Source organism: Idiotropiscis lumnitzeri, chromosome 18, assembly GCF_059441095.1.
Source record: "Idiotropiscis lumnitzeri isolate Australia: NSW breed Sydney's pygmy pipehorse chromosome 18, RoL_Ilum_1.0, whole genome shotgun sequence".
In the NCBI taxonomy this organism is placed as follows: Eukaryota; Metazoa; Chordata; class Actinopteri; order Syngnathiformes; family Syngnathidae; genus Idiotropiscis; species Idiotropiscis lumnitzeri.
Window position 1 is genome coordinate 5901981 of NC_142408.1, and position 14542 is coordinate 5916522.

The following is a 14542-nucleotide window of genomic DNA, read 5'->3' on the forward strand; positions in this document are numbered from 1 at the left end:
AAAGTACCGGGGGGACGGGGGTCACCCTGGACCCGAAGGATGCACTCAGGCGAAAAAGCGTGTTGGAGCTGCCTCAAAAGACTCACAAGACACAAACTTTTTACATTTCCTTTCACGCGCTGGAACTTCACATGAGCAGGTTTTGCGTGTGGGGTCGAGCCACTTTAAAAGGGGAACTCGGGTCAAAGGTCATTCCTTGCTTGTGAAAATCTGAATCAGCAAAGCAGAGGCAGGTCTTGTAAAAAGGACGAGGTTTATTTGCAGTCATGACACAGCAGCTACTCCACATTCACGTCAGTCACAAATCAGGAAGTTGACGCATGCCCGAGCGCCTTCCTGCCTCCAGGGGGTGCCAGCGTTCCACACAGCACCGTGACACACGCACTCGCGCACACACACCACACCACAAAGGACCACAACGTGGTCCCACGAATCAAAAGTAAACAAAAAGTTGGAAGAAGCACTCTCAGGTAGCGACGCACCCGCCCATCCATCTTTGAGAAAGGACACCCATCCGACTCGTCCTGTCCTGTGCGACGTCTGCGTCATCTGATTTTTGTGTGCGTGTCTCCAAATTATTTGTAGGAGTGTCAAGTGAACGCGCTGGAGGTGCTTTCGAAGACTATTTACACTTCCTTTTGTTTTTTCTTTTCTTTCCTCGCTTCGGTGGGTGTGAAGCGACTACGGCGTAAAAAGCTCAATCATCCCATTAATATATAAACATCACTGAAAATGTTAGCAAACAAAATGTACACTCGACTTTGTCGTCTTCTATACAAGGCAGGTGAGCATGTTGGACTGTTTGGCCCCTCCCCCCCACGTCTGCCCCCACCCCAACTCAACCCCCCCTGACTGCCGTTAAAATAGATCTGTATACATTTATATATGCTCGTATCAACAAGGGGGTGGGGCGAGGCGGAAGACGGGTGCTGATTGACCGCGGGCGGGGTCGTGGGCGGGGTCGCGGTCTGCCGCCGGGTTGAGACGCGTCGGCGTGCAATGTCAGCTCATCATGTCGTTGCTGTTGACGCCGCAGGTGGAGTTCTTCATGCTGTCGTTCACTTCCCGCCGGAACACCGACAAGTTCTGCGTGAACCTGCGCCACCAGCCACACGTCATTAGGGACGGGACACGCAAAGCTATGCTACGCTAGCAATCAAGGAAGGCCAAGTGGAGACTGCAGCCAGGATGCAAGCGGGCTAAGCTAATGCTAGCAGGCACGTGTTAGTTTTTTTTTTTTTTGTAGTTGTCATTTTGTCAACAATAAATCCATGCTAAGGTGGTTGTTTCACGGCAAGAATGAGGGCAACGGCAGCCATGCAGAGACTGTGGAGTCAAAACTAAGATAAGCTACTTGAAAAGACGAGCTGTGCGATGACGATGCCGTTTGAAAGCACGTAAACGACGACGTGCAGCCATGACAGTACATGACACTCTTCAGATACGAATTGGAAAAAAAAAATCAATTTGTATTCGGCCTTTTTATTTCAATTGAAGTGTTTCTATGGAAGATTTTCATTTTGTTTGCTCATTCGGATGAGAATGCAATGTCGCCATGGAAACGCGGCTATTGACAGGACTACCAACTTCTAGCACTGGTGCGCCACACTTTTTTCCCCCCTTTGGTGCACCAGCACAAACACCAGAACCTTTTTTTTTTTTTTTTAATGTTCAACGCAAACAACAACACGGCGGAATCGTGAGCCAAGGGAGCGAGCGACTGCCTTCACTTTTGTCAAATTCATTTTTCACGAGCAAACTCATTTTAAACACAAGCCACTGTTTGTCACGCTCGCTGTCTTTGCTTTTCTGCCTGATTTTGAGTCGATGCCTGGCACTCCCGATTCTTTTTAAAACGCTCTAGAAATAACGTCAAGTTGATCAACTGTCACGTTGAAACATGAAAATGGGATATTGATCACATAATGGAGTGACTTTGTTCTTAAGCTGCGGCAGCAACGATTCCACAATTGTGTGAATTTAGTTTGCGGGCCTCTTACCTGTCTCTGTTCTTGGTGAGCAGGTTGCGTTCGATTCCTTCCATGAGGTTCTCGAAGCAGAGATGCATGGCCTGCTGCTTCTCCGGAGGTTGGCTGTTCACGATGCTGTTGCGCACGTCCGCAAAGTACTGCAAAGCGCAACACGTCACGTCACGTCAACACATTCTCATTGCGTGCGCGCACACGGGCGCCACGTTACCTTCTCGTTGAGCAGTATGAGCCCCAGCAGCGGTCGGGACATGGACCACTGGTTGCGGCAGTCTTCAAAGATGATGATGTTCAGCACGGTGGACAGCATCTGCGCCGGACGCCACAACAGCCGTTGCTTCATTTGAGACTTTTATGGGATTTGCGGCGGCGGCGGCGTTACCTGCTGGATCATCTCGGGGTGCTGCTGCATGATGTGCAGGAAGCGCTCGTCGGTGGCCATGGGCGTGGCTCGCTTCTTGGTGGAGCGCGACAGCTGCTTGAACAGATACGTGACCATGTGGTCCAGGCTGGAACAGCAGCCCGTGCACACCATGGTGTCTGCGGAGTCACATGCGCACACACACACACACACACACACACACACAGAACGTCAGAAGATAACCCCCGGCCGAGGATTTGTTTAGTGAGCTTTTATGTCACACCAGGAACGGAGGCGCAGCCAACATCACTGATTGTTTTTAAACGCAAAACATCAACCATTCTCCAATCAACAACTATTTGAATAATTGATTCATTTGCAAAACAAGTAATTCATCATCTATTTGTTTGCACATTTGCGGCACTTTCAATAGAAAATAATCTCCTGCTTGTGAACAAGGAAGTTAAAAAATGCATCTTTTATCCGACAAAGCCTGACGGAGGTCAAAGTGCGCTACGTACCGAGTGCGGTGAGCCCTTCGGAAATGGACGACAGGATGTACATGACCATGTGAGGCTCTAGGCTGGCAATAAAGTTCATGTGGTCCTGGGTGAGGACCTCCAGCAGGGAGTAGAAAGACTGGCTGAGCTTGGGGTAGTCCTGCGGGTGGGGCAGAGGCGTTACTAAAAAAAGTCTCAGCCGGCAAGGACGCGGCGTGAGGACGCACGCACCAGCAGGTCACTGTGAGGGATGGACAGCAGCAGCTTGATGAACGTCTGCAGGGCGTTGTCCAAGGCGTCGTCGCCGTACAGGCGGAAGACGCCAAAGTTGACGTAGTTGCCGCTCAGCACCGCCTTGAGCATGGCGAAGCACACGCTCACGCCTTTCAGCTTCACGGCGTACGCGCGATCCTTCGGCACGTCGCCCAGCGTCAGGATGCGGTTGCCTGGGCAACAAAGCAAAGCACGGCAAAAGTCAGAAACAACATATATGGGCTTTTGCTTTGCAAAAAAACAAATAAATAAATAAAAAAAATAACCACAAGCATTGCAAAATCACAATGCAGACGTTGCATGTCCATCTACATTTGGCGGACATGCACGACTGACTAATATGGCCGACGTACATCGGTCCTCACCATAGGTCGTGATCATCTTGCTGGTCTCTCGAAAGAGCAGGATGCCATTCGGCGACGACACGTCAAACTGCAGCCTCTGCGACCTGCGATGCAAAATCAACACAAGGTCAGAGCCGCGGGCGTTTGCGCACACACGGCGAGTAAACACACACCCACCTGTTGTGAACGAGCTCAGCCATGAGCTTGAGCACGGGCGTGGTGCACGCCGGGTCGTGGTACCACAGTTCGATGGCCCTCTGCAGGATGGGCATGTAGGCCGGATATCTGGCCAAGCCAGTCAAGGGCCCATGATGCACCCCACATTGGCAAACACACACACACACACACACACACTCCAGCTAGACTAAGCTCAGCTCAGCAGATCTTGCAAAGGGTACATCCAGTCAAAGAGCATCATGAAGCTGGTCTTGGCGTTGAAGGCGAACGCGATCCCTCGCAAATCTCGGACCAGGCCCACCAGAGTCCTCTGCAAGACAAAGTCCCACAGAGCTCGGCGCTAGGACCACTGACACTTGAGCTGATGTGGCGTATGTGTGTGTGAGCGCGCACGTCACCTTGGCCTCCTGCTCGTTGAGCGTGTTGGTGCTCAGCATCTGAGCCACGGCTTCGAAAGCCACCGTCAGCGGCAGCATGAACTGCTCAAACTGTTCTTCATCTTCACCTGCATCAAGAAGCGACAGTTGATTGCAGACGGGAAGAAAATATTCTCTTGCTCGCCACACACATAAATAGATATACATACCAACACACAAATATACTTCAATAATATTTTTTAATTGATGTAAAATCATCAAATATGAAGTAAATTTCAATTCTTCAAATTATGACTATTATTGCCAAAAATGCTCGTTTCTTTTCTTTTGTAGCCCATAATAACGCTGATTGACAACTCTAAAAATGCTAGCATCTTTGCTAACTATTGCTTGAAGCGCTAGCAATGTCTTTGTCATTTCACCTATCACATGACTCGAGAGATCAAAAAGTTGCATTTCTTTTTTTTTTTTTTTGCATAGTTTGCAGCGGACCAAACGAGGATTGGGCCCGGGTTTTATCCAAACTTTCTATTTTTCTTTTCACAGCCACCGCTCATTAAATCGACCACCTCCCGACATGATGGTGCGATGTCACCACTGTCCTCTTGAGGGCGACGTTGAGCTGCCTGACCGAGCCGCAGATAAAGCCTCGTGCTTTCATTATTTTGGGCATTTTATTGAGCTTTTTGAGTCAGACTGTCATTATTCAAGCACTTCTCAAACCTTGAAAACGCAAGAACCCGTGCGATCTTGCCAATGTGCGGCCCACGGCACTTACCCAGATCGACCATGAGGAGGCGCCCCAGCGCGGTGTAGAAGGTGGTGCGGCACCTCATGTCACTTAGGTTGGACTGGTTGTTGACGCCCAGGAAGGAGAAGTGCTCGCTCTGCTGACAAATCACAAGACAGACAGACGTGGAGGCGGCGCAGCGCGACGCGGTTGCACAGTCGCATGATGCAAATACTCACGGTGTGATTGTTGAGCATGAACTGCACGGCGCTCAGCTTCACCAGCTTGCGGACGCTGCTGTACGTGCACATGGTCGTCAAGGAGAAAGACCTCAAAGTATTCACGGGCGCCAAAATTATGAGCTTCCCGTTTTTCGTTTCCCCTTTTCATTGATCCAAAAAAAAATCATGATATCTTTTTTTCTTACTTATGGGAGGTATTCAAATTTATCTTGGTAACAAAAAAGGTCAAGAGTGGGCAAGTTGCGTCCCTGTTGGGGGGGGGCAACAAGTGCGTGTCGCCATAAAGCACATTCAATGGAGGGAGCCGCAAATAAAGAAAAATCTTTGCGTGGACAATGGCTGCAAATAAGAATTATTTGAATAATCATTTGTTTTGATTAATCAATGATCTTTTTTGTGGTTATCGTCAATTTCAATCCTTTAATTCCGAAACTGGACACAACTTCAAATTAGTTGTGCAAAAACGCACAATCCAATGAATGATTCCAGCAAAACGTTGACCAAAAGTCTTACTTTGACCGAATCGCAGACAACGGGCTGAAATGAGGAGCATTTGAACAACGTTACATTCACTACGTCTCAAAATGATTAATGTGATTTTGCACCCGAACGCCATCAAAAAAGGCCATTCAATAGCCAATTCATTTGGTAGTTAATCAATTGCTTTTCAATTAATCCGCCTCGTCGTTAAAGGATATCCCAAGGACAGGTCGTTCAGCAGCTGCAGAGTCTTGGAGGTGATTGGTTCACACTGGCCCCAATACTTTAAATTGGTGATGCTGGTGAGAGCATTAGTAGACACACAACAAGTAAAAAGGAGGCTTGGAAGACGTGGCAGGAAGGAAAAGTCAAACGAGGACAAGAAAGGAGTGGTGACCGATATGCTTTTTTTCATGGCCGATACAGATTATAATAAACAACTTTAGTGAATTACAACATGATAAAAATCTTTTTTTTTAATCTCATAAAATAGACAACTTAGTTTTAAAAGTCTAACAAAAAGTGCACGGAGCTCCCAGGCTCTGCAGCATGTCTTATAGTTCAATGAAAAACAAACATCTCTTTAAAGTTTATGACGGCAAATAGTTTTCAATTTGTTGTGAGTTGTAGTCGACTGACGTTTAATGAAATTAAAAAAAAAAAATCCGTTGCCTCCCGTAGTGCGTGTGGCTCGAGGTGAAAAAGCAAACAGGCAGCTTACTGCTGATTGGCTGCCACCCACTGCACAAGGATCCAATCAGATGGCGCTGTGGGTGAGCCAATCTGCTTCTGCAGGCGGGGCCACCAGCACAGCACAGAGAGAGAGAAGTGTGCTGCAGTGAGCCAAAATAAAACAGCGTTTCATTTATCGGCCATGAAAGTTAAAAAAAAAAAAAAAAAAAAGAGGCCGACACCAATAATCGGTCTATCACTAGTAAGGAGCGAAGAAGAGGTTAGCGAGGCGTTGCCGCCACTCACATTTTGCCAATGAAGACGCTCAGCACCATGGTCTCGTCGTTTAGGCCCAGCACTTCCGACAGACGACGATACAGCTGCAATCAAACACACAGACATGCATGCTCAAGCGAGGAAAAGTCAAAACAAGTAAAAAAAAAAAAAAATTAATTAAAAAAAGACGAAAAAAAACAACACAAGAGTCTGCTGGTCGTCAACGTGATTCTATCTCGACATATCTCCACTTGGGGAAGCCCGTCTGTCTCTTGATTGGCTGACTAGTAACAATTCAAAATATTCACCAATCAGGTCGTACACGTCGTGGGGTGAAAGGGCACTTCAAAGATGGCCGCCGACATGGACTGTTCCTTCAAAACTCCCGCAGCCGTTTTTGCGCGTCAGGAAACAAGCAAACAACTCCCATTCGTTTCAACTGCGACCGGGTAGGTTTTCCACCTCACCTTGGACGATTTCTGCACCTGGTCGCCGATGTAGATCTTGCGGAACTGCTCGAAGAAGCTGAGCATAGCCAGCTCCAGCCGCTCGTTGCCGGCTTGAGCCAGCCGCGAGTCCGTCAGGTTCATGAGCTGCAACACCCTGAGCGGGACAACCGCAAGGACCGTCAACCGGGGCGCAAAGACAAGGGAACAATGGCAGGGACAGAAAAGAAGACGAAGAGCAAGACGAAGAAGAGATTGCGATTGGTGGCGGCGTACCGGCAAACGAGCTCCCCGTCCATGGCGTCCTGCTCGTCTGTGCTGGCGAAGGATACGCGGCCGCCGATCACCGCCCCAATGATGTAGACCAGCCAGGTCAGGCGACCTGCAAGGAGATGAGGAGAGCGCGTCACAAGCGGCGGGCAACCGACTGGGCGAGCGGGCGCGCCACGCACCCTCCTGCACGGTGACGTCGGCGGCGCCCGAGTTGGTGGACTGGAGCAGCTCCTGGTAGCTCTGCGCCGCCTGGTCGAAAAGCTGCACCAGCAGAGCGCACGTCTTCTCGTACTCGCACCTCCCGATGGTGGACAATTGGTCTAGCTGCTGCTGGACCAGACCCGCGTCATCCAGGGGGTCCTCAAGGCCGTCTCTGCGCCCACACACATTTTCAAGTTGCAGGTAAATATCGTAATTTGGGTGGAGAGGAGAGGATAATGGCGGAGCCACGCAGCGCAGTTGCGAAAAATTCATCTTTGGTTTGGTTCATGGATTGTTAACTGAGGCAGACGGAACATTTAGCAAGAAGGCAGCTTGCATCGACTTCACGTCGCATTTCTTAAATAAACGGGCGACATTTGCACGCATTCTCTTGATGGCGGCGGCCAAAGTCAGAAAAGATCACATCGTCGGAATTATGTCGTTTGTTCCTCTGCTAACAGACACAGCACAGTCCCGTTGGTCGAAAAGAAGAACTAATCGAGCGTGTCGTGCGTTTTATATTGTGACACGGGAAAAAGGGAGTGAGCACCACCGCTGAAGCATGACAATTAAACAAGCACCATCGACTCAGGTTTACATCTTTACTGTTCTAATTTCAAAGTATTTTGTAGCATGTCTGACAGTGTGTTTTTTGTTTCATTCGAAAAAAATCTGCAGAACTTGCAAAAAAAAAAAACTTGTAAGTGTAAAAATAAGTTGTATTATTTATTGACAGGTATTTACTGTAAATTATTAAAATATGAGAAATGGTTGTAAACTAGATTACAATAAATTGCTGTTTAAAAAAAATATATATTTTGGCAAAAAATATATTTTTTTTTTAAACAGTAAAAACTTTTCCAGTAATATGTTGTAACAGATTTTTACAGTAATTAAATACGCACGCAGCGACCGACCTGAGGATGACGTGGACCGATTCCAGGCGCGACGTGATGTAGGCCTTGGTGACCTCGGGGGTGTAGGTCTCCAGCAGGTGCGGCTCCGTGGCCTTGACGTACGGCACCGAGGCCGCCAGGCGCTGCCATAAGCTCAGCAGGTAGTGCACGCTGTTGGGGGCAAACTCCCAGTGCTGAAACGACACGACACAGTGAAGCCGTTGATCGGCACAGGCATGCAAAATCGCTCGGTGGGTGCAAGCGTTTATTTTTGGCGTGCGCTGCTTTCAAAGACTTGCAGACTTTGCTCACACTTTGGCTTGCTAAAAGAAAAGTCGAATTCCAGGAAGAGAGCTGTGTCACTTTTCAAACTCAGCACAGATTTTAAAGTTAATTTCCATAGTTCATAGACTTAAATTAATTCTGGGTGTTAAAAAAAAAAAAAATTTTAAAAAAAGTACCAAAGTGACTACAACGGAGGAATGATAGTGAAAATGTCGTCCTCCTCTCCAAGCACGAGCTTTTATTTTAAGGTTCATTTATTTGGCCCGGCAGTGGCGCGCCACGGCTCACCTGCAAGCTGGTGACGGTGAAGTTGGCGATGAGGCGGATGACTTCAGGATAGTTCTCCACCTTGACCAGCTCGCCCAGCTGGTAGTTGCTTTTGAGCCGCGCCAGCAGCCGGCAAAACTCGTGGTAGTTGTTGGGGTCCGGCAGACACTGGGTGGGGTCACACGGGCGAGGTCACACACACACACACGCACGCACGCACGGCTAATTCCCCGACAGCGAGACGGACCTGCGGGTTGGCCAGTATCCTCTTGACGCCGTCCACCAGGTGCGACAGGAACTTGGCTCGCTCGGCATTGTTGAAGAGCGACCTCCTGACGGAAGCGATCTGGACCAGGCACGACAGCACCTGCGCAAAAAAAAAAAAAAAAGGCGCACGCTCAGCGTTGGGCGCCGAGGCCGACTGCTTATTGGGTCACTCACCAGAGGGGAGAGGGAAGGCGGGATGGAATGATAAAGGTTGAAGAAGAGCTGCAGGGTGGACGAATCCAGGAAGGCTATGCCGGCAAGCAAAAAAAAACAAAAAAAAGTCAGAATTGAAAGTACCTTGTGTGTAACGACCCAATATTCTTCAAATGGATGATTCTTCCGATTGTGTAATCACACAAACTTTGTTCAACTGAGATGATTCTCTGAAAACTTTTTTTGGGTCAGACAATCGCCCCAAAATGTTATGAAATATGTGCTTTGGATTCCACAAAAACTTTCTGACATTGGAGACGATTGACAGTTGAACGGCTGATATTGTCAACATTGGGACAACGGCAAGTCAAGCGGTCTCAAAAGTAGCGATAGATCGATTATCGGCCAATGCCAATAATTGGTTCTCTCTCTCTCGCTTTCTGCTCAACTCGTACCTGATGCAAAAAGGGCAGCATTAATAAATAAAGAAAGAAAAGAAATGAGTGAGCCCACGGTAAAAAAAAAAAAAAAGTCAATTGGAAGTGTGCAAGAAGCGGTCGGCCTACCTGAGCGCCAGGACGTGGGGATCTGTACCGTGCACAGGTCGTCGGACGACTCGTCGGTGGACGTGCCGATGAAGTCGTAGTTGAGGCAGTTGTAGCTCAGCTTGAGCAGCTGCATCAGCAGCCCATGCTGAGACTCGTCGTTCAGGTTCAGGTTCTTGCCCGATGCCTGCCGAGCAAAAAATGCAAAAAAAAAACATAAAATAAATCAGATACACGCATGCGCACGTCCTGATGCCTGTCCTTTGTCTCGTCTACAACCCGCCCCCCTCTCGATATTGGGGTTTGGGTTCCAATTTTGACTGACCTGTTTGAGGAGGTTGCAGGAGAGCGTGAAGATGTCAAAGAGGGACGAGTCCCTGAAGGACGAGGCGATCTTCCTGTGCTTGGTCAGCGGGTGCGCCGCGTCCGCCTGTTGACAGGGACGCATCGTTAGGCACCGGCGTGCGCGGGTTCCCAAACGCCCACCCACTCGCTCGCTCGCTCACACCTGGTTGATCTCGTTGGTGAGCTGCGACAGGATGGTGACGCCGATGATGCAATGCTCCACGCTGTCCTGCAGGAAGCGCGTGACGTCGGCGATGACGTTGCGGAATACGTAGTCGTCCTTCTGCGTGTCGAACCAGCCCAGCTTGGTGATGCGGGCGTACAGCTGGATGAGCGCCTGCGTCACGAAGGCGGCAAGCTTGGGCCGCGTGGCCAGATAGTTCAGCACGTAGTTCCCTGCCGAGGCACGCCGGCGCAAAAAAAAAAAATAGTTCTTGACTTCGCCGCAATTTCATGAATCAGAAGTTGATGCAAATTTCAAATGCTGAAACCTTCAACTCTGTTTTGATCTTCTTGCCGTTTTATTTGTCTCCACTTGTGAATATTGAATATTTTTTATTTGCTTGTTTTAATGTTTTTTGTTTTACAAGACATCCGTGCTTGCATTGCTTTTAAAGTAAAAGTTTCTTTGCTTTACGTTTTCTTGCGCTGAATGAAAATTGCGCCGGTGGCCGGCGAACGACTGCTTTGACCGGTCGCGCCTCCCCCTGTGCTGCCAACTGCAAGTGACCTCTCGGGTTGGCAACCGCCGCCATTTTCGGGGTCGGCTAGGCAATGCGCGTTCGGCGACGTGCTAGCGTGGCACTCACGAATGTCGATGCGCTGCTCCAGGGGAAGCGGGTTGCTGGTCCTCGACACCAGTTTGGACAAGCAGGTGGCCGCCAGCAGCTGCGAATACGACGACTGCAGACACACAAACAGCGACGCATCACCGGGATGACGTTGGCATTCGGCCGCATTTTAAGATAGCAGGTTGGCCGTAGCAGCCAACGCCATTTACGGCAACAAAGAACGAAAAACTAGAAGCAAGCGTATGTGGAGCGGCGAGGTTTGCCGGCAACTTACGCTTCCTCTCTCGAGCAGCAGCTGACACTTGCTGAGGCAGTCGGGCCCGTTGGTGAACTCCACCAAGGCTTTCTCTGCTTGGTGGCGCACGCTCGTGTCGGCCGTCTCATACAGCTGCTTGCACAGGATCTCCAGCTGGGCGAGGCCCTGCGGAGGCACACACACACGTTTGCTTATCAGCACAAAACACACTCGCAGGACAGTCACGCGCCACAAGTGCAATTCTACTGCCGGGGGCGGGCAGAACATGCAGAGTCACACTTTGTGATTTTTTTTTTTTGCTTTTGTTTGAACATGCGCCATTTGGAAATGGAGCTTTGGTTACGTTTATTCAGCCCGAGCAAAACTTCCGCTTTCGGCCTTATTTTGGTGCTTTCGAATTTAACGAGCACTTTGTAACGTGCCAAGTTTCAGCACGAACCGGGAGCCGATTCTGCCGCTATAACTACCGGGAACTTCAGCAAGAATCAAAAGCCCGGCTCCAAAATGTGCTTATTTCAAAACAAAAAAAAGAAACAAAAAAAAAAAAAAAAAAAAAAGTTGTGAGTGAATATGATCCGTTCAACAAAATCACGAGGATTTGAATATTTTGAAGTATGACAAGATGACCAAATTTCATTTCATAATCGATTCGTCGTCTCTAATCAATGTTGAGTAACGTTTAAAAAATGTCATGTAAATGTTTTGTATTGAAATTTCCAAAAGTGTATCAAATGTAATCCCGGTTTCAGTTCATCTTTCTAAGGCAACTTTAACAACCTGCCAGGGAAGTGAAGCACGTCCGCTCATGTTGAGCCTCCCCGTTCGCAGATGCTAATGCTAAAGCTAAGGCAACGCGACAGGTGAGATGGCTGGTCCAGTTGCTGAGGATGTTTTGACTGCGAACCGTGCGACGTTTCATAGACAGTGACATCTCGTCTGATCGAGAATGCAAACGAATAAACGATTAATAAATACATAAGTAAGTAAAGAAGAATATTTTTGTTTTTAAATTGCAGCAAGCGAACGGCGTGCTTGTCGAACGTCAGCTCAAATGAACTGAAAGCAACATGGTGCGTTCACGAAGCTCAGACGGAGCAAAGAGAACTTTACACTCGGGCGAGCCCCTAACGCCGACGGCCGCCTTGGCGGACGTTCGGAAACTTTAATCGAGCGTCCGGTACCGGAAAACAGCAGTCGCGTTGCTAGCTTAGCCACCTTGCGGGCTAATGGCCAACACCGCGCTGCTTAGTAACCGACATCAACAACAGCGACAGGAAACGGAGCCTTTTTCGCTCGCTGCAAACCCAATCACGCACCCGGCGTCGTGTCGCTTTCTCCGTCAACAACAACAACAACAACACGGCGGCTTGTTTGCAACCGGCGGCCGGGAGGAGGAGGAAGAGGGGGGGTTGTTGATGCCTCGCTCGACGTATGCTAACGTTAGCATGGCAAGCTGGCGGCTGAGAAAGCGTTTCAAAATATCCGGGAAGAAGCTAAAGCAAAAGAATAAACAAAACTAAAAAAAAAAAAAAAAGCATTCGATGTTATTCGAGAGCGTCCGCCGGGCGACCGTGGCAAGCCGGCGGGTAAAAAAAAAAGGCGCACGACCCGTTACACAGACGCGTGTCGCCGTCCATTGTTATCTCCGAAGCGGACATTAAAACAACGGGCGCAAGACACTCGCCCGGGCGGGCGGGGCAAAGTCAAATTTGACGTTCGCCCGAGAACTCCTCGTGTGGAGAGCCCGCGCGGCGAAGCCATCGCCGGGCTAACGTCGCGAGAGCAGGCCACGCAGCGGCCGGTGGAGGCGGGCGACGCTGAAGGCAACGTCCTTCGCTGCTCCCGCGCGCCCGGCCTCCGCCGTCCGCCTGCCCGCGGCCTCCTCGCAAGGAAGCCCGCGGCCGCTTCAGGGCTCCGTCCATCCGACGTCGCGGCGGTTTCAAACACGCCAAGCCCCCGCTCACCTGCACATGATCCGCCATTTTTCCCCATTTCATGCACCTCTCACTCCGCTTATGGCTAGTCAAGCACGCGACAGCGCCCCCGGCGGCACCCCGCCAAACTGCACGCCAATGACCGCCGACTGGCTAACTTGAGTTGCACTTGAGCTAGTGATCCCATTTCGTCGTTTTTTGTTCTTTCGCCAGTGCAGCCAGCTTCACTTTTTCATAATTTAAATGACTCTATAACATAAAGGCTCTGAAAACTATGAATAATCGTACAACTTTTAATTTTTTGGAATGTACGTGATACCCCTGGCACTATACATTTTCCCTCTCTTTTGTAGACTAATATATTATTTCATCTTTCGATTATGTTAATTGAATGAACATATCCTTTTCTGTACTTGTTCTTTGCTTGAATAAAAAAAAACATAGTACCAAGATGTTTCGACCTACTTTCGTCCTTTGGACTTCGAGACTCATTTCATAGCTGGAACTCACTCGAGTGGAGTGTTGGAATTTGGACATTTTTATACTGAAAACGACGACTCGCAATGCCGGATAACGCCACTGGGTGGCGTCGCTCCACCGACAGGGCAGGCCAGAGTTGTTTTGACGTGTCCCAGAAGAAGAAGCGAAACCGAAAGCGAGCCGCTCAAACATCAACGCTCATTTTTTAGTCATGTCTTTTTTTCCCTTCAAATAGTAAAATGAGTTAACAGAGAAAATTTGGTATTTTTCCCTTCCAGCTTGTTGCTGACGCAATCGCAGTGACGTCATTACAGCAAAATTAAGCCACCTCGTTAGGAAAGATTCACATCCATAAATGTAAATTTCTGAAGTCCACACCATTATTTGAATAATTTTTTGGTTGAAGTAGATAATTATTTTCAATCTCCTGACCGAATGACAAACAAAAAATGTAGATGGATAAACATTTGATAACTGTAGTTATTATTTTGTTATATAACTCAGTTGTGTTTTATTCGTGTTTATATGTAAAATGTGTGAAATGTATTGTCAAAAAACTCCAAAAGGTTGATTTCTTAAAAAAAAAAAAAATGCTCATGCTTTGGCCATAAAAAAGAAGGATGGTTGAACAGGTTTTTTGGGAATTGAATCACAAACAATTTTCGATATTAATATACATGTCATAAATCTCATCACGAAAAAAAGCCTTAAATCAATTTTCGAGGAGAGCAATTTAGTACTGATGTCATTTCGACATGCAAATCGATTGTAGAAGCGCCAATGTTAACGTCCATCAAGTGTTGCTTTATGGACACCGACTGCCACACTGAAGCAGAACCAGGAGGGCGTGTCCTACCTAGATGCAGCAGCCAATCATTGTGGCGTAGCGTGACATGCGTCTTCCCACAGAGAGCGCTGTAAGCATGGCTGCATTATGAGCAGTGCAAATCCACTTCATACAGAAATCAAAACTCCAAGACAAG

At 48.5% G+C, this 14542-nt stretch overlaps 1 protein-coding gene across 3 annotated transcripts; it reads right to left on the bottom strand.

Annotated features, from left to right (window-relative positions):
• Positions 1-236: 236 nt before the first annotated feature.
• xpo7 (exportin 7) lies at positions 237-13228 on the bottom strand. 3 transcript variants are annotated; one of them, XM_088281616.1, is made up of 27 exons: positions 13110-13228; positions 11164-11310; positions 10908-11001; positions 10262-10494; positions 10079-10183; positions 9775-9940; positions 9230-9303; positions 9036-9155; positions 8810-8956; positions 8258-8430; positions 7319-7512; positions 7143-7248; positions 6888-7023; positions 6451-6524; positions 5691-5771; positions 4990-5053; positions 4799-4907; positions 4042-4148; positions 3865-3953; positions 3644-3751; positions 3488-3570; positions 3081-3295; positions 2871-3009; positions 2371-2528; positions 2200-2298; positions 2001-2128; positions 237-1096 (listed from the first exon to the last, which is right to left on the bottom strand). In XM_088281616.1, exons 1-27 carry the CDS (start codon positions 13140-13142, stop codon positions 1003-1005), a joined length of 3276 nt encoding a protein of 1091 aa, XP_088137742.1. In that variant the 5' UTR covers positions 13143-13228; the 3' UTR covers positions 237-1002. The 3 variants fall into 3 exon arrangements, with proteins under 3 accessions (XP_088137742.1, XP_088137741.1, XP_088137740.1); XM_088281615.1 differs by having other exon boundaries at positions 4799-4910; XM_088281614.1 differs by having other exon boundaries at positions 3476-3570; positions 4799-4910.
• Between the last annotated feature and the right edge of the window lie 1314 nt (positions 13229-14542).

Bases quoted from the DNA above. Each gene is read 5' to 3' on its own strand.
- xpo7 (XM_088281614.1), bottom strand. From the start codon at position 13,142: ATGAAATGGGGAAAAATGGCGGATCATGTGCAG. The intron at 11,311-13,109 runs GTGAGCGGGGGC...GTGCCTCCGCAG, and splicing joins AAATGGCGGATCATGTGCAG to GGCCTCGCCCAGCTGGAGAT. The intron at 9,941-10,078 runs GTCAGTCAAAAT...TTTGCTCGGCAG, and splicing joins CCTGCAACCTCCTCAAACAG to GCATCGGGCAAGAACCTGAA.